The following is a 19237-nucleotide window of genomic DNA, read 5'->3' as shown; positions in this document are numbered from 1 at the left end:
AACAATCTTAAGAAAAGCCTTACTGGAAAAATGGGTATAAACAATGATCCTATGGTTTTCAAAGATTTTGTGGTCATTCATTCTTTAGCTGTTTGTGGTTTTAATGGACTGACATTTTTTTTTTTTTTACAAAATCTCTAATAGTTTGGAGAGAGGACACATGGAAAGATATGGAAGTGTTTGAGTTTAATGACATTTTCTGGGGATTACCATGTTTTAGAGGACATTTCATGAGGCAGCAACCTGCCAAAAGTATTATTCTAGTTGGGTTTGAATGAAATTGTGCTCTAGCCTACTTAAATATTCAAAAAGAGAACTGCACTGAAAATGCCCGGTTACCCCCCTTCACCCCTCTACAAAGAACACACACTCCAAAACACAAACAAAGCAAACACACACAACATGCAATCGGTCAAATATTTGCCCACGGTGCAGAAGTGTGACAGTAGTATTTGCTTTGCCAAAGTTTCGGTTCTATCCGTCGCGGGTGGCTCTGAAACACGGTTCAAGCGAACCGCGTCACCTCCGATGTGGCCTGTGTGTTTATTTATAAAGCAGGGGGGGGCGAGGGCACTTCCTCGGTCTTTTCTGGGGTCATACGATCCTCCCAACGTGGATCCATAAATGAATAGTGGGCTCGACGGCCACACCACGCAGGACTGGCCCCTGATTGGTTCGGTGCAAGCAGGAATAAACACTCTCAGGGTATATATAATGGCGTGAAGGTGTGACACTTCCAAGAAACGAGAAACTCCCAAGATAATAAAGAAGAGCAGCTCTAACACTAGAGTAACCCGCGTTATTTCAAAAAGAATAAACTTCAGATTTGAGGATGAGGGCGCAGATCCAAAAAGTTCCTCAGATCTTGGAGCTGCTGAAAAAAAAGTCTGTGGGACTGCAGCACTTCAAACCCACTTCCTCAGTGTGCGTACTGGAGGAGAAGGATGCTGTGGAGGCTGCGCGCTGCCCGCACGCTGCCTTCAGAGCGCACAGCCTGGACGCGATCCCGGGACCCACCAACTGGCCCCTGGTGGGCAGTCTGGTTGAACTCCTGCGGAAAGGAGGTCTGATGAGACAGCACGAGGCTCTGGTACGGTAACATTACGAACATTTACACTGGTTGTCTGTTTTTCTGCATTTAGCCTGTGTTTTATCTAAATCCTGCTGCTGCAGTGCTCCCTGAGAAATAAAAACGTGTTTGGTGTTTCATTTTTGACTTATCAGACTCGTGTCTTTTATTCCAGGTTGATTATCATAAGAAGTTCGGTAAGATTTTCCGGTTGAAGCTGGGCTCCTTTAAGTCAGTGCACATTGGCGCACCTTGCTTGTTGGAGGCGCTCTACAGGAAGGAGGGAAACTACCCTCAGAGGCTTGAGATCAAACCCTGGACAGCATACAGAGACATGAGAAACGAGGCGTACGGACTCCTCATCCTGTAAGCACGCTTTCCATTCCTCCTGTGTTTATGGAAAATGTGCAAAGCTCGCCAAGACTAAATCTGCGGCAGTAAAAGTTTTGAGTGAACGCGCTCTGATCCAGAATGTGTGTTTGCAGGGAGGGAAAGGACTGGCAGAGGGTGAGGAGCGCCTTTCAACAGAAACTCATGAAGCCCACAGAGGTCGTGAAGCTGGATCGCAAAATAAACCAGGTAAGCCTCATTTTCATGACATCAGACTTGAATGTGTTCTCACTGATGATCGATTACTCAAGGAGTTTGTCTGTGACTGCAGGTGTTGGCAGATTTTGTTGAAAGAATAGGACATATAAACGTCGATGGAAAGATTGAAGACTTGTACTTCGAACTGAATAAATGGTCGTTTGAGAGTAAGTCCATCAGTTTTTTCTACTTTTATTCATTAGAGCTGCGAGCAAAGAGTATGCTTAATCGATGAATATCATGCTGATCGGTTGCTGAGTGAAAAAATTCAATCATACCCATCTTTCTGTGTGTTTGGTCTTGAATTGTAAAAAACAGTGGATGTTCTCTTTGCTTTCCACAAAGTCAGAGCATAAAAGAGGAAATGTTTGGCGTTTTTTGCTTTTAAAATTACTCAAAACAGTTGTGAATCAGTTAACCAACAAATGTCATTTTATGTTTTATTAAAAATAAAGCACATATATATGACAGTCTGGTGTAAAAAAACATGTTAAATTATGTGCAAGATATGTTAGAAATTTATCATTGTATTAGTTTTAACATATCTAAAATTAGGAAAATGCAAACATTAGAGGACAAGAATCTTTGAAAATGTCTCTCTGAAGCTGTGTTTGCATTCAGCTCGGGTTCTGAACTTTTATTCTTTGCCTTTCTTTGTGGTTCAGCCATCTGCCTGATCCTTTACGACAAGAGATTTGGTCTGCTGCAGGAAAAAGTCAACGAGGAAGCCATGAACTTTATCACGTCCGTGAAAACAGTGAGTACCTGCTGTTATTCCGCTCATATCAGCCCTCTCTGTGTGTGCGTGTGTGTGGGATGTGTGAGTCTGCAGAAAGTGATCACAGTTCATCAGGTTCATCAGTGTCACTCTGACACTCTCACTGTATTTACTGGGATTTACTGGGCCAAACCAATATCATCCACACACACACAAGATAAGTGAAGGCTTACAAAGGTCTCACAGGGCAGTGGGTGCAAGAACAAAACCATGACGAGGATTGCATCAAAGATTTCCAATCAAGGGGTGATAACAATGACTGAGTTATTTTGTCGTTTGTTCTTTGTCCTCCTCTGCAGATGATGAGCACATTCGGCATGATGATGGTCACACCGGTGATGCTACACAAGGGCCTCAACACCAAAACATGGCGGGACCACACAGCAGCGTGGGACCGCATTTTCAGCACAGGTACAAAAACAAACACATTTATTCTACACTACATAAACACACTGATTACTCTCATTTCACAAAGTTCTGGTTCAGTGTGTCTCCTCCTCTGTGTGACGCACGGACCAGTTTGAGCTCAGTTCCAGTCAGAGGGTAGATAGAGGGGATAAAGAGGGAGGGTGGGTTTGAACTGGGTGCCTCACTGTTTTTTTTGTGTGTGTACTTGGTGCTCGGGGCAAACGGCGCCAGAGTCGTAGTAAACCGCATGACCTAAGAGGGAGAACTCTGCCAAATATTTGTAGTAGGTTGGAAGTTTAGGGGAGGAAGAAGAGGATGCTGGTTGTGCTGTTTATTTAAATATTTCCTACAGCCTTTAAAAACACACACAAATCTGCACGAGGAAAACTATATGATACGTTTTAGATTATTTTGTTGCTTTGATTGCAGACCTTAAGTTTGTGTGTTGTGATTTAGATGATGCTCAGCACTCATGAGGTCACGGCTTGCATAAACAGTCAGGGATCAAACGAGTGCATCTGGAGAAGCTGTTTAGAAATAGACTCACGGTCTCACACCATCGGGATCATATAGATGTCATGTCATGTGGGGACATTAAGCATCAGACCTACAAACCTAAAGATAGAATATTACTCTAACATATTATATAACCGGCATCTTGTATTAACAATCTGATGCATAAATCAAACAGGGTGTGGACCAAATAAGACTTGAGTGTTGGTGTTGATCTGGATTACTAACACTTGCGAATACAGTAGGATAGATATATGACGACTATAATTAGGCATGATGTGATACGGCCATCTCGGCTTTCTGACATGGCTAGAAACAGTCCTAAATCCACAATTTACTTCTTCGCAATAAATTAATGCAAAGTACAAAATCTGAAATGTTGCATTTTTCCTTATTATTCATCAAACATCAGAATCTTTGTAGATTATTACACGTCAAAGCTAACCTTGCACTGAATGGACTTATTGTTCATCAAGCGTTTGAAAACTGCCCTTTGACGGCGCAAATTTAAAGTGCCTGTAAGGAACTCTCTGGTTTGATTTTGGTGCCCCCTGTGGACAAGCTGGAAGATGTATTCTTTGCTGATCTTGTTCTGAACATATTTAAGTCATGTTTTTTTTTTTTTTTTTTTTGGGGGGGGGGGGGGGGGGGGGGGGGGTTACTGTTGTCAGTCATTACGAGGCATTAATGTAAGCCTGTTTTGTAACCAGCTAAAAACACCACAGAAGAGCTTTAAAGAAATGTAAGAGATCCCTAACAAGGGTCAAGGTTCCTCAATATAGGTACATCAATTAGAAATTTTATTCGATAACGGTCATACTTGTTTGTCACGTGTTATCGTGAATTTTAAGCTATTTGCAAAGACTAAAGAGCTGAAAGAAGATACGCTGACTACAGGGGCACACAGCATACTCAGTACTCATATTCTGCTTTGTGTTTACACAGCTAAAGTCTACATTGACAAGAAGCTGAAGAGGAATGCCGTCACAGCTCCTGATGACTTAATTGGTGACATCTTACACAACAGCTGCCTCTCTAAGAAGGAGCTGTACGCTGCCATCACAGAGCTACAGATCGGAGGAGTGGAGACGGTATGTGACCCCTACAGAGCGATGTGTTTTCTTCACAAGAACAGTCTGACATGGATATGTGATTAATAGCTTTCATGCTGAGTTAAAAATCAATACTGGCCTCACTTGAAGATGACATTCAATCATCACTTAGCTGCAACATGTGGCTGAAACACAAGTTCACTTTTAAATGTTTTACCTTTTGCCTAATTTCCCTGGAGTGGGGAAAGGGTAAAAAAAAAAAGACAGCTTCCAGTACAAACAGGTGCTGCAGTTAGTGCTTCAAAGCAGAAAATGAATGTGGTGTGGATGTAACTGAGGAGCCTTTGAGGAACCTCAAACATTCCTCTGCTCCTTTCAGGACCCCACTGAGGAATGCATTTAGAGTAGCTGCTTCAGTAAGTGGCATCCCCTCTCTGACTCCTTTCTCTTTCTCTCTCGCTGTGTTTATGTTTCTCAGACTGCCAACAGTATGCTGTGGGCTATTTTCAACCTGTCACGTAACCCCAACTCTCAGAGGAAGTTGCTGGAGGAGATTACAGCGGTGGTGCCTCCCGACCAAGACCCGTGTGGGGAGCACATCAAGAGCATGCCCTACCTCAAAGCCTGCCTCAAGGAGTCTATGAGGTACAGTACAACAAAGTCATGAAAATGAAAGAGCTATGGAAAGACTGCCATTTCTCTATAAATAGCAATAAACAGACTATTAAAAAAGGGGACGAAACCTCTGAGATATCACCCCTGAAGCCCAGAATTCCTCATTAAAGCCAGTGACATGTTTTTTTGGTTTGGTTTTTGGGTAACCAGGAGAGACCATTACCACACAAGAGGTTGGATTATATTAGGGGCAAGGATTTGACTAATGCTATGCTATCAAATTGTTACTTTTGCCCCATTGACACTTAGGCATAATCATTAGCTGACATATTGGCAAGCTAGTAAGATCGTGTTTGGTTACAGAGCAAATTTCCAATTGCAGTGGTAGCTAACTTAAGTGTTTATTTATCGTACCAAAAGAGCCAATAAAATTCAGCTAACTCGCCGCAAATTACATTACTTAAGAGGCTGACCTTAGTCTTCTTATCCAGCGGAAGCCAACCATTACACAATTAGATCAATACATGAGAAAAAATGAACTTGCAAACAAGCTAGCTACAGTGGGGTAGATACCAAAATGGCTAGGCTGCGTAGACATTGTCCCACTGGAATTTACTGACTAAAAAGATGGAGACTTCGAGATGGTACGATAATTATTATGGCATGAAATATGTTCAATAAATTCCAAAAATGACTCAAAAGAACTGTGTGGGACTAGAATTAGCTGAGATGACCCTGCGCTAGGCAGCTAGTTGCATCCATTTGTTACTCAGTGAGCCGCGCCCCCTCACTATCCATCATATAAGCCTTGATAGAATTTCAAGACCAAAACTGTTTTTTTTTGTTTTGTTTTATCAGTCTTTAAACATATTTATTTATGATGCAGGATGTCGTTAATTTAACATGGGGTTCTGTAGAGATTGACTCACTTTTGGGATCAGCCTCAAGTGGCCACCTGGAGAACTGCAGCTCATGTCATTATATAACAAATATTACAGGATGAAAATTAAGTTTAGAAACATAAACTATTTGCCTCATGATGATTCCGCTCAGCACCACAGTGATTAAGAGTCAAAAGTCACATTCATGGCTTGCTTGAAAATAAGCTTCATGAGATAAAGAGGTATGACCAATAACAACCATTGGTCCCAGCTTAAAATATGCCGTCTAGTCACGTTCAGATTACTTCCTGATCCATATATGGTCCACATTCTCCCTTCTTCTCGTGCAGTCACAAGTTTTCAAACATGTTATTTAAGGCTTTTGCCAGAACCACATCGCGCAGGGAATGTAAATTACCTTTGACTGGAGATTATATCTCTCGTCATCTCAGACTGGGAAAAACATTAGAGTTTGAATAGCTCCAGTTAAAGAGCTTAGATATGTATGTCATGCTACACTATAGCTTCTCTGAGTCCACAGTCACATACCTTCCTTTTTTTCAAACCCTTACAGGTTATCACCATCAGTCCCATTCACCAGCAGAACCCTGGACAAAGACACTGTGTTGGGAGATTATGCCATTCCCAAAGGAGTAAGTGGCTTAGTTAACGTTTCCATACACCTGACATGAGCAGATTACATTACTGTATTTATTTACAATTGACTTACGCCTAAAACAAGCATGTTACAGAAACAGGTTCACATAACGTGCAGTTTAAATGGAGCAACTGTTAATAGCATTTACAATTCTGAAAGCTGCATTCAAAGATTAGCCCTATGGTAGAGGAGTCTTTATTAAATAAATCGTATTATCACATTCATTTCTCTTCAGTGAGTACTTGAACTTTTGATGCTTTTGAAGTGTATGGATAATTCTGTAGTCATACATTAATGTACATAAAATCAATCTCGATATGTTAATTTATTTACCTGTGCGGCTCTGCACAGACTGGCAACATATATTCTTATTATATCCTAATATTTTACTCATCTATTATAAATGCATAAAACTGAAAAACACTCACTCATACTATCATTGTCTCCCTCTTACAGACAGTTTTGATGATAAACAGCCATGCACTGGGCTCAAATGAGGAGTACTTTGATGATGGAAAGCAGTTCAAACCTGAGCGCTGGCTGCGGGAGAACTATACCATCAACCCCTTCGCCCACCTTCCCTTCGGTATTGGAAAGAGGATGTGCATCGGCAGGCGGCTGGCAGAGCTGCAGCTGCAGCTGGCGATGTGCTGGGTAAGAGCAGACAAACATCAAATCAGTTTATGAATTCAATCATAATGCATCAGCAGCCATGCTAAATCTATCTTGAAGTCATTATTGACTGATCAAAATAATCTCTGCTTTCATCTCTTACAGTTGGTCAGAGACTATGAGATTGTGGCGACCGATAAAGAGCCCCTCGACGTGATCCATTCAGGACTTTTGGTTCCCAACAGAGAACTGCCTGTGGCCTTCATCAAGAGATGAGGTGAGAAGAAACTTTTGTTCTCTCTCTTTTACCTTGAGTCTCCATTTTTTCATTTAGTAAGATAAGCGGAGACTCTGGGACTTTACCAGTCACAGTCAACTAAAAGTCTGCCACATTAGCTCTATAAACTGCATAGTGTAGTTTATATACTTCATTCAGTTATCCGTCATAACACTTAAAATTGACAAGACAACTACTAAACAATCCTCATAGTTATTTAATAATTTATTGTTAGTTTTTGTTGTTTTACGTTGGCTATTATAACTTGCATCTTTATGTTTTGGTTAAACAATCTTTGATTACCGTTAGCTCGTCTATGATCATTGTTTATCAATAAAGACGACTGCTTCCATCATCTCTAGCTAGTTTAAGATCTCATCATCCAATACCTTTTCTTATATTTTGGGTTGAGAGCCCCCTAGTGGCAGAAAGAAGCCTAAACTGTGTCAAAAAATGATATCAGGATGTGGTATTCACATTTCAATTCCTTTTCCCCTCGTCTCTCAGGCTTCGTATTCAACTCTTCTGGATGTGGTGACAGAAGAAGACGGCCCTGATGGTCAAGTGACTCCTCGTATTGCTGCTCTGTAAATAGGAAGAAGATACAGAAGTTATCATACATGTAATCACGCCATAAATACCTCAGACTTGTTTGAAAACTATTACTTTGGACTGTTAAAAACAGACCAAAATAAAACATTTTTGTACAAAGTGAATGATGGAGGCAGCTGTCCTCAAATCTTAATGTAATGTCTTCACCTCAGATATCTGTGTAAATGTCAAACTCTCTCTATTTGTTATATAGGTTAAGGTATATATATATATTATATATATGCCACATATGTTGATGTTTCATTGTGTATATAAAATGCAGTTATAATATTGGAATGTTGTACATTGTTTTGTGTAGAGACTTATTTTATTCACTAAAATAAATACATTGATAAATGTATCAATGCTGTTTCAGTGTTTATTTTCCAAACTGGTGCAATGCCAACACTTGGTATTAATATCTCAGGGAGCTTAGGAGGTTATACAGCTTGAGTTTTTACTCAGTATTATAAAGCTTACTTTTCTAAGCTCATTGTGTGTGTGTGTGTCTGTTTCTGTTTCCGTCATTAGACATGCTCTGCTTTCTGTAGAATTTAGCCTAATACAGGATTGTAGTCATTAAAGGCTAATTCTGGATAAGCCATGCATTTTTACATCAAATAAATCCCAATCCTCTTCAGTTGATTTAATTTTGATTGAATGCTTTCAAACAAAGCTGAGTGCTAACATACTTGAGAGTAGAATAATGTATTTCTGTGCAGGAGCTCTCAACCATGTCGGCTTGTGGCCGCTTAATATTAAGAAATATCCACTTGTGACTTGTCTCAGGATCTGGCACCTGAATGAGGATTTCCCTTCTTGGACTGTTTTATTCAGAGGATGTTTGCGACAAAGATCTAGTTTTAAAATTATAAGGGAGATTTTTTTTTTTAATAGAGCTGCACCACTTCAACAGGATTTCTCTGTCACATCATTCTGTTCCGGACTCTATGCCTAAAACCTGCTCCACTTAAAACATGCTAACTCTGCCGGCATTGTAACCGTGTAATGACAACTAAAATAATGTTCAGCCAATTTCACTGTACTCAGAAAATTGTGCATTTGTCTTGAAAAAGAAGTATGAAAGGCATTCTGCTGCAATGAATGAAGGAAACAAACTCAATTTAAGTTTGGTGTCTTGGCATTGTGAGGAGGAGTAGACCTTTTTTTTTTTATTTAATTTGGTGGCAAGTTACACTAATTTAAAACAACTTTGATCATCTTACCCATTTAATTTGAAGGACTATTTTTTAAAGAAGAGCAGCTCCCTTTACACCCCTTTCACTCTGTTTTCTCAACGACTCATTACTCCCAATACTCTGAAGTAATTAGCCATCTATTATTCCCTAGTAGCTGCAAGAGTGCAGGGGCAGAGGGGTGTTTAATGGTTGATCTAGTCTGACACACTCATCTGTTCTATATAAAGACATGACTAGAGATGCAGTTTATACGGTGAATACTTGAGTTAGGGGTTATGGTCAAGTGCTCCACCCACTGATTGTTGCTGCACCAAAAGGCCTTATCTAATCTACTAGCCTTGGTTCATAATCAGTGAGGGTCACTGCTCACTATTATTCACTATACTGATCTAATCCTACCATCTAGAAATCACGTTACACAACATTAACGTGAATTGCCACAGTACACTGAATTAAACAGGCTCTATTATATTTAAACTATCAGTGATTAGGTCAGGGGTTAATACTGCACGTTTTAATATGTAGATTGAAAATGTAGCTGAGCTACATAATTCAAATGACAGGGAAAGAGTGGAGTTATAAGGGAATGTAAGCATTAAAAGAGTGTGCTTTCGCTCACCTCAGATTAATATAACTGAAATAATTGATTTAAAATTGAGAAGAAAAAGTGGAGCAATGTCACAAATGACTATCAATGCTACATGGTATAGAAAAATGTTTATCACAACATCTGAACAATGACGTTTTAAGACCAAGAACAGTAGAGTTGACAAGGAGTAAAGATGTAGTTCCATAAGTAGCCACATGAGGCTGACTCCAAAAGTGAGTCAAGCTGAGTTAAGCCCATAGACTGTTTAATTAATGGACGTAGAATTTGTGACGTTACCCATCTATGCTGAAGCGCTGTTTTGAAGCCAATCGTCGGCGGGTGCCATTTTGGAAATGCTGGACTCATCCTAACTTCAGTCAAGCTAGTGTGAGGTTGAAGTATCTGATAGGAAATAAGTAACTGACATAAAACAAGTCAAGGAGAAACCTATGCTGTCCCAGACTCTCAAGGAAATTAGATTGAGACCCCCTTCCTGTTTAGTGACTTGCATGGACAAGTTTTGTAACCCTTAGGCTAGCAGAGCCCAGGAAAGTATAATAAATAACAAGAGGTTAAGATAAGTTTGGGCTTGGTAGTAGGCTATGTCATTGGTTCGCAGACCTAGAAAAGGTGCTGGTCAACAGCATTCTGGGAGTCAGCAGATTTGCAGAGCTGTTCTCCCAAGCATTCCGGGTGCTTGTTCGATACTGGTTTTGATTCTTGTAATAAACGTGTTACTATGCAAGCAAGCCAGTGTCACGAAGATTCCTTCTGCATCTACACATCATGGGCAGTCAAGATACAACAAGGTAAAGAGGTAGGCTTTGTGCTTCCTAGCCAACAGCTACAGTGTTCCCACCTTTCAGTCAAGTCAGTCATGTCCTTATTTAGGCAAAACTCGTAATCTTAATATCTTCTGAACTGTTGCGTTAGTAAAAAAATTCACCCCAACAGTAGTGTGCTGATGGAGGAATTAGCTCTTCAGGCCGAAGCCCTTTTTTGAACCAGGCTGTATCGTCTTTTTTTGAATGGGTGTGTATGTGGTTCCCGATGTTTCTGCAGCCAGCCTCAAGTGGACGCTCGATGAGGTGCTGTTAAAACACTTCCGCATGGGCTTCATATTTTGAGACCGGAGTTTGCCGCTTGGTTGAGCTGCAAATTAAATTAAAGAATTATTAAACTGACCAACCCCACAGCAGAGTGACAAAACTTTACAGCCTGTGATGAACAAAATACTTAAGGTATCTGTTGCTAAGGTATCTGTTGCTAATGTCCTCATACATGACGAAAGAACTGGAGCTGAATTTTTATACAACTTAATCATTTAGGGACTTCTGGTTGACAGGCAGATGGAGTAGACGTGCTGCTGAGGTGCTCCGGTGAATTCTCAACTTTCCACACCACCCAGCCCAACTGAATCCAAACTCGACCAGACACGAGTCGCAGTGGAAGAAAATGGCCAACGTGTCTCCTCTCTTGAGCTCGCCAGTGAAGACCTCAGCCAGAGGTCGTCTCATCAGAGAAGCGCGGCGGAGAGGGAAACTCGAATTCCGTGGCCAATCAGTTCGTGTTGTGGAAGACTTCAGTCCAGAAATCATCAACCAGCGAGCAGAATATAAGGTCAGCATGGCAGAACTTTACAAGCGTGGTCTGAAGCCTGCTCTACTCTTCCCGGCGCGGCTGCGCCTCACGCTGCAGAGCGGAGCCAGAAAGTGGATCGGCTCCGTTGTGGAGGCACAAAAATACATCGACGGTCTTCCTCAGCCACCGTTATCTACCTGAACGGGAAAACCGGTCATTCTGGACACTTAAAGAGGTTTAATGGATGGTGCTTGGCACTTGCAGCATTAGTCTGCACGTTTTACATTCATATAAACATGTCACTCATGCACGTGAGTAACTCTGTTCTGCGTTCTCTGTTGATATTAACATGCGGTTTATAACTAAGTCTGGTTCTAGAAATATATGTTTATGTATACCTTCTTCTTGTGTCAGTATTATCACAGATTACTACTGTTCAGTTCTCACTAGTCTTCAGTTCAGTTATGGCGGACCAGCATTTACTTGTTCATATTCAATTTACCTATTAGTGTGGCTCTGATTGCTCGCTTAATTCCCGACGCCCTGTGATGGGTCTGTTTGTTCTTTTTTACCCCTCTTTTTGTATTTCGCCACAACTATGAAAAATGTAAGAACATAATTTTACGAGGGCATTTATGCACGATTCTTTTTCTCTTTTACTGGAGCAACACCATAGCTAGTGTAAGATAGGACGTGTGTGTTTTGACGTTGGTTGTGAAGAGCTTGCTGCTTTCTTTTTTAGCAGCTTTCTTTTTGGGGGAGGGAAGGGAGGTAAGGGGCAATGTCACTGCCAGTGATCATTTAGTAATCTATATTCCAACTTTTGGTACCAGTCTCATAATACCAGTTCTCACCCTTTTCAGTTTTAACAGAAAACTGCTCCATGGTCTACCATTTTTACATTTCAACCTTCTTTGTCAAGATGTATGGATAGGCTCCTAACATTTCTAAGTTGGAATGTCAAAGGCCTAAATCATCCTATTAAAAGAAGAAAGGTTTTCTCACACCTCAAACAGATTAAGGCTGAAATAGTGTTCCTCCAGGAAACTCACATTCGTAGCTCAGATAATGATCGCCTTTTACAGTGTTGGAGAGGACAACGTTTTCACTCCTCCTTTCAAGCTAAAGCCAGGGGGTTCTCAATACTTATTAATCAAATATCTCTTTTCACCCTTATAATGTAGTCTCTGACAAGTTCGGTCGTTATGTCATCGTCTCTGGAAAACTGTTTAATACACACGTTTTTGTAAATGTCTATGCCCCTAATTCTGATGACGCCTGTTTTTTTGAGAAACTGTTTTCACAACTCCCAGACCTCAACACATACTCCGTCATATTCGGAGGCGATTTCAACTGTTGGTTAGACTCAGTTCTAGATCGACCCTCTTCCAATAATACTACGATAAGTAAATCAGCCTCTCTTATTCAAATATTCCTCTCTAAATACGGAGTCCGCGACGTGTGGCGCTTCTTGCACCCCAGCGATAGAGAATATTCCTTCTTTTCGCACGTCCATCACACCTATTCCAGAATCGATTATTTTTTCCTTGATAGCCAGCTTCTTCCGCTTGTCCATTCCTGTGCTTATGAAAGTATAATTATCTCTGACCATGCTCCCATCACTATGACCTTATCCCTGCCTGGCCTCCCACAAAGAAGCAGGCAGTGGCAACTTAACAAAACTTTGCTGTCAGACGACAAATTTGTCAAATTTATGGAGGAAGAGATTGCCTTTTTTCTTGCCACGAATACATCGCCTGACATGTCTAGTTCAATTGTGTGGGACGCGCTTAAAGCTTATCTCAGGGGACAGATCATATCATACTCCGCCCAACTAAAAAGAAGGACCTGTAGAGAGCGATCAGAGCTGGCTGACCAAATTAAAGACATCGATAATCATTACGCCCAAACTCGAAACCCAGACCTCTATAAAACACGTGTAGAACTTCAAACCAAATTAGATCTTTTCACAACTCATTATACTGAAAATGTACTTTTAAAAAGTAAGACCATGTTCTACATACATGGTGACAAGCCTGAAAAACTGCTCACCAACCAACTCAAAGGGTACAGAGTTAAACAAAGTATCCCTGAGATACGGCTGTCCAATGGTCTCAAAACTTCAGACCACTTAGAAATAAATGATGCTTTCAAAGACTTCTACTCGCAGCTCTACGTCTCAGAGTCTCATGTTAACCATGATGCTACTGTTGACTTCTTAAGAAATCTTTTAATTCCCAAACTTTCACCAGACTGCAGAAAGAGGCTGGAAGAGCCTATAACCCAAGCAGAAGTCATCTCAGCCATTTCGTCAATGCAGTCTGGCAAATGTCCTGGCCCTGATGGCTTTCCAGTCGATTTTTTCAAAAAAGTTTCCTCTTTACTCTCTCCACAGTTATGTGCAGTTCTGTGCAGTTCCCACACAAAGCGCTCTCTCCCTCCATCATTCAATAGGGCTTATATTACTCTCATAGCAAAGGAAGCAAAGGACCCACTGGATTGTGCTTCTTATAGACCCATCTCTCTCTTAAATACAGACTATAAAATCCTAACCAAGATCTTAGCTCGCAGATTAGAAAATACACTTCCCACTGTCATTTCAGAAGACCAAACTGGATTTATAAAAAACAGACAATCTTATTTTAACATAAGGTGTTTACTTGACATTATCTATACGTCCTCCGAAGAGACCCCTGAGTGTGTTGTTTCCCTGGACGCTGAGAAAGCTTTCGACCGCGTTGAATGGAAGTATTTATTTGCCACCTTAGATGAGTTCAGCTTTGGTCCGACTTTTACTTCATGGATTAAGTTGTTATACTCTCATCCCTCTGCCTCTATCCGTACAAACTCCCAGCGGTCAAAACCATTTAATCTACATCGCGGAACCCGTCAGGGCTGTCCTCTGAGCCCAATGCTGTTTGATTTAGCTATTGAGCCACTAGCCATTGCCCTCCGTAGTTGCAAAGACATATCTGGTGTTAAGAGAGATGGCAGAGAACACAAGGTCTCTCTTTATGCGGACGACCTCTTGCTGTTCATCTCTGACCCGAGTACCTCACTACCCCATGTCCTATCTCTGCTCAGTCAGTTCGGTCAACACTCTGGGTACAAATTAAATCTCCATAAAGTGAAATATTCCCCATCAACAATATAGCACGTTCATTAGACTTAGTAACTTCCCTTTGAAAGTTGAAAATAACAAATTCTCTTATTTAAGTATTTCAGTTACTCATAAATATAAAGATTTTTTCAAGGAGAACCTTGTCAAAATGATGGACCAAACAAAACTAAAACTCTCACAGTGGTCCCCTTTGTCCATATCTCTCATGGGACGTATCAATGCTGTGAAAATGAACATCCAACCAAAATTTCTGTATTTATTTCAGGCCTTACCGATCTTTGTCCCTAAAGCGTTTTTTGTCAAACTTGATTCACTCATTTCATCATATTTATGGCAGGGTAAACATCCTCGTCTTAATAAGATCCATCTTCAGAAAACCAAAGCTAGCGGCGGCCTAGCTCTCCCAAATCTCCGTTTCTATTACTGGGCTGTGAACTTTCGCTGCTTCTCATTCTGGTCTTTCTTTTTGAACCAGCCCAACTGCCCTGACTGGGTGGGAATGGAGCTAAACTCCAACAAAAACATGTCTATTCCTGTGCTGTTAGGATCTTCGCTTCCTCTCCCTCCATTCAATTCCATTAAAAATCCAGTGGTTAAACACTCTCTCAGAATATGGGCCCAATTCATGAAATTCTTTAGGCTAGACAGATTTTCTCTTCTAAGCCCTGTTAAAACAAACCACCTTTTTGAACCTTCTATGCATGACTCTGTTTTTCGTGAATGGCACAGGAAGGGTATTATACACTTTAAAGATCTGTTTATGGACAACAACTTGCATCGTTTGAGCAGTTGAGCAAAAAGTTTAATCTACCAAAGTCGGACTTCTTTAGATATTTACAGGCAAGACAGTTTCTCATCTCAAAGTTTTCCCATATCCCATTGTCAGCAGAAACCACCATTGTTGACTCGGTTCTGTCCCTGAACCCAACTCGGAAAAGACTCATCTCAGTGCTGTATAGCATGGTGGCAGACCTAAAGCGGGACACTACAGACATTCTTAAAAGATCATGGGAGGAAGACTTGGGCCTGTCTTTATCCTCTGAGCTGCCGTAGACGTCCTCCTGCTGTGGACGATCTGGACTCCAGCTGATACGGACGTGCTGGACTCCAGCGGCAACAGCTTCTACGACTCGTCTCATCACTATCACCTCTCTCTCTCTTTTACTCCCCTCTATCTGTCTTTCCAGACCCAACTCAGTCGAGGCATGATGGCTGTCTAACATGAGTCTGGTTCTGCCTGAGGTTTCTGCCTGTTAAAAGGAAGTTTTTCCTCACCACTGTAACTAGCTAAATACTGCGATGTGCAATGCTCATGATGGATTAAGGTGGGGTCAGACTGAGTCTTACCCTGTCTTGGTGTTGGGTCTCTGTTCATAATTTGACATAGTGTGGTCTAGACCTCCTATGTTTGTAAAAGCGTCTTGAGATAACGTTTGTTGTGATTTGGCGCTATACAAATAAAGATTGATTGATTGATTGAAGACACTTGGGGCTCTATACTTAAGCGTGTTAACACAACTTCTCTCTGTGCTCGCCATTGCTTAATCCAGTTTAAAGTGGTACACAGAGCTCATATCTCTAAAGCTAAACTGTCTCTATCCCAACATCGACCCGTACTGTGACAAATATTATGGCTTGCTTAAAGCTAGAGAAAATAAGATTCTCACCTTAACGTTCAAATGCACAGTTTATTGAAATTTGGGGACCCTTTCTGGACTCTGTACACAAACCTTTAAAACCATGATTCAGATGCAGCTTCATCATCTCTCTCTTTCTGATGTAGAACTAGGTCTTTAATGGGACTGGTAAAGTATTTCACGATACCACTGGCAGTGACAGGGTAGGGATTGTTTTATAATGGTTGTTGTTGTTGTTGTTTCTGTTTGTTTATTGTTTTGTTTTTTGTTTACCTTTATATTTTCTTTAACCTAAAAAGCAAAAAAGTAGCACAAGCTATTGTTGTATGTCCATGCTTCATTTACTTACAATGTGCAGTTACTGGTTCGTTCCCTTTGCACGTCTCTCACTTTTCCCATGTAGACGTGACTGCTAACTGCTTTTGGTGTTTATTTATAACATCCTCTAATATCATTGACTGATCAACACTGCACTTCATGTATACCCTGTTTGTATCTCAATAAAAAGATTTTGACTAAAACTTAATCATTTAACTTATGCAGGGCCTAGTACCTTACAGTATTTTGGCCAAATTGGATATTCAGTTGTATATATTCCAACCAAAGTGTTCAGCTGTAGTTGCTTGCTTACAGATTTTGGTGGTACGCTCTAAGAGAAAGAGAACATAGCTTTCTTGGTTGATTAAGCTCACAATAAGTAGTTGATTTATTCAATTGACTACATTGACAAAACAGGCAATATTTCCCTTGAAGGACAATATATTCTCCTTTGATAACAGAAGTGTGCACAATTATGAAGGACGTCAGAGCAAATAGTTTTCAAGTGGCTACGAGCGATAAGCAACGCCTTTTATCAGCTTATCACACTTCTCGTTCTGATGGTGCCTCCGTGACAGTTTCACACCAATTGACACCTTGATTCATGCGACTCTGATGACTCTCACATGACTGCAGTGTGGCAATAAGACTCACATGTGACCTCAGGTGACATCAAAACATGAAGCAGTCAGAAGAGGTTAGAAATGCTCCAGTGGTACAAGCTCCAGCAGTCAGGAGGAATGATACTGCCTGAGGAAAAAAGGAAAATCCTTGTTGAGATAAATAAATCAAGCTCATTTTTTACAAATGATTTGTTAACAAAATCTTAACAACAGTAAAAGAGAAATACATTAAAAAATAAAAAAAGGCCATATTTTCACTCATATAACGTTTGAAAATGTGTTGCGTATTCTGAGACAAACTCTAATCTTTTAAAATGTAATTATAAAAGTGAAATTTCTTAAAGTGAAAAAAATATAGACCATGGATTTTTAGCAAATCAGAGAAAATTAGACACCAACATTTAACAGCAACAGAGCAGATATGTGGACAGAAATTGTACAATGCTGCCACCCAGTGGTCATGGGGTATTTACAAAAATGCTATTTGTATTCAGAATCAGAATCAGAAATACTTAATTTATCCCAGGGTGGAAATTCGGTTATTACAGAATGCTCTTATACACAGTATGAAAAAAAAGTCAAAATATTAATAGAAAGAAGGAATAAAATAAGATATAAATACAAATAAAATAGAATAATAATAAAGCATATACTGACGCGCAGAATAGTTAGAATTAGCTATGTACAAAAGCGCTGGGAATGAAGGTATTATGTACAAGGATGTTAAAGTGGCAGGGATATTGCACAGTGTATTGCACGGTTATTGCACAGAGTATAGGTTATTGTTCAGTGATCGAATAGAGGAATTATAGTCTGATGGCCACAGGCAGGAATGACTTCCTGTGGTGTTCTGTGGTGTATTTAGGTGGAATGAGTCTTGCATTCTATCACACGTCAGCCAGAACATTATGACCATCTGCCTAATGCTGTGATGACCTGTTGTCTTCTGGTCCATCAGAACATCCTCCCGCTCATCAACAAGCTGTGGCCATCCATGACCCTGTCATCTTTTCACTGGTTTTCCTTCCTTGGACCACTCTGGGTAGTTACTGACCACTGCAGATATGAACCACCACACAATAGCTGCAGTTATGGAGTTGTTCTGACCCAGTCATCAAAACATCATGGTTTGGCCTTTATCAGTCGCTCACACCTTTCACTCATCAATTTTTACTTCTTCAAACACAAAAACTTCAATAACAAATTGTTCACCCACCAATTGATAGGTGCCATTGTACAGAGAAAATGTCTCTCACTTCACCTGTCAGTGGTGAAAATACTATGGCTAATCAGCAAATACAGCAAATTTTCACCTACTTGTTAGTTAGTTACTTCAGCTTTGACTGTGTGTATTCAGCCCCTTAATTATTATGTAATGTCCATTGAACGTAATTGAATAAAAGAGTCCAATTACACTTTATTTGTTCCTCAAAGAATGACGCTTTTAAAATATTAGGTGCATTAAAACAGTCCAGTGAACGGTTAGCTGTTTTCATTAGCTGCACCATGGAATCATAAACAGAGGAGGCTATGGTGTTTTGTAATAGTTGGCGCAAATTTATATTTTGATGTCACAAACAACAGAAAACGAAGATACAGATACTTAGAAATGACAGAATAATCTACGCTCACCATGGAAACAGAATTACAAACCTGCAGCTAGCTAGCAACTGCTTGCTACCAGTGAAAAGTTAGCCCAAGAAAACAGCAGAGAACAGTGGATTCATTTCTGCCCAAGATGCTAACTTAGCATGTCAAAGTAGCTTATTTTCACATCCTTCTTCTTTACCATCCTCCTCTTCCTCCTTATTACCCTTCATCTTTAGAGCAATTAGCATCCTCTCAGTCGTAATTAGCACGGCTCGTTCTTTACCACGATATTATGATTTTATTTAGAATATCGATATTTGTTGTATGGCATACAACAATATACTACTTTTTCCACTCATAATTATACTCTTTATTTTTTTACCAATATCAAATGTGTTATATTGTACTCCACTGAATCGATTGAACACTTTTTTCATGGCACAACAGCTTAGTTCAACTCCCTGTTTCTTTTAGAATTGATTTTAAAGTTATTTTACTTGTTTTTAAAGCTCTTAAAAGCCTTGCTCCTCCATACAT

The 19237-nt window shown here is 40.3% G+C and overlaps 1 protein-coding gene and 1 long non-coding RNA gene across 2 annotated transcripts; one reads left to right on the top strand and one right to left on the bottom strand.

Moving 5' to 3' along the window:
• The first annotated feature begins 615 nt into the window (after window positions 1-615).
• Window positions 616-8357, top strand: LOC117817926 (1,25-dihydroxyvitamin D(3) 24-hydroxylase, mitochondrial). The gene is made up of 12 exons (XM_034690739.1): window positions 616-1090; window positions 1245-1435; window positions 1555-1648; window positions 1731-1824; window positions 2323-2414; window positions 2735-2846; window positions 4302-4447; window positions 4887-5053; window positions 6479-6557; window positions 7019-7216; window positions 7340-7451; window positions 7959-8357. Exons 1-11 carry the CDS (start codon window positions 833-835, stop codon window positions 7448-7450), a joined length of 1542 nt encoding a protein of 513 aa, XP_034546630.1. The 5' UTR covers window positions 616-832; the 3' UTR covers window position 7451; window positions 7959-8357.
• LOC117817945 lies at window positions 6476-18160 on the bottom strand. Its single transcript, XR_004632267.1, has 4 exons — window positions 18047-18160; window positions 17142-17237; window positions 7929-8036; window positions 6476-7212 (listed from the first exon to the last, which is right to left on the bottom strand). It is a non-coding gene; the product is annotated as an uncharacterized LOC117817945 (long non-coding RNA).
• Between the last annotated feature and the right edge of the window lie 1077 nt (window positions 18161-19237).

Source organism: Notolabrus celidotus, chromosome 1, assembly GCF_009762535.1.
Source record: "Notolabrus celidotus isolate fNotCel1 chromosome 1, fNotCel1.pri, whole genome shotgun sequence".
NCBI lineage: Eukaryota > Metazoa > Chordata > Actinopteri > Labriformes > Labridae > Notolabrus > Notolabrus celidotus.
This window is presented reverse-complemented; position numbering and strand designations above follow the sequence as displayed.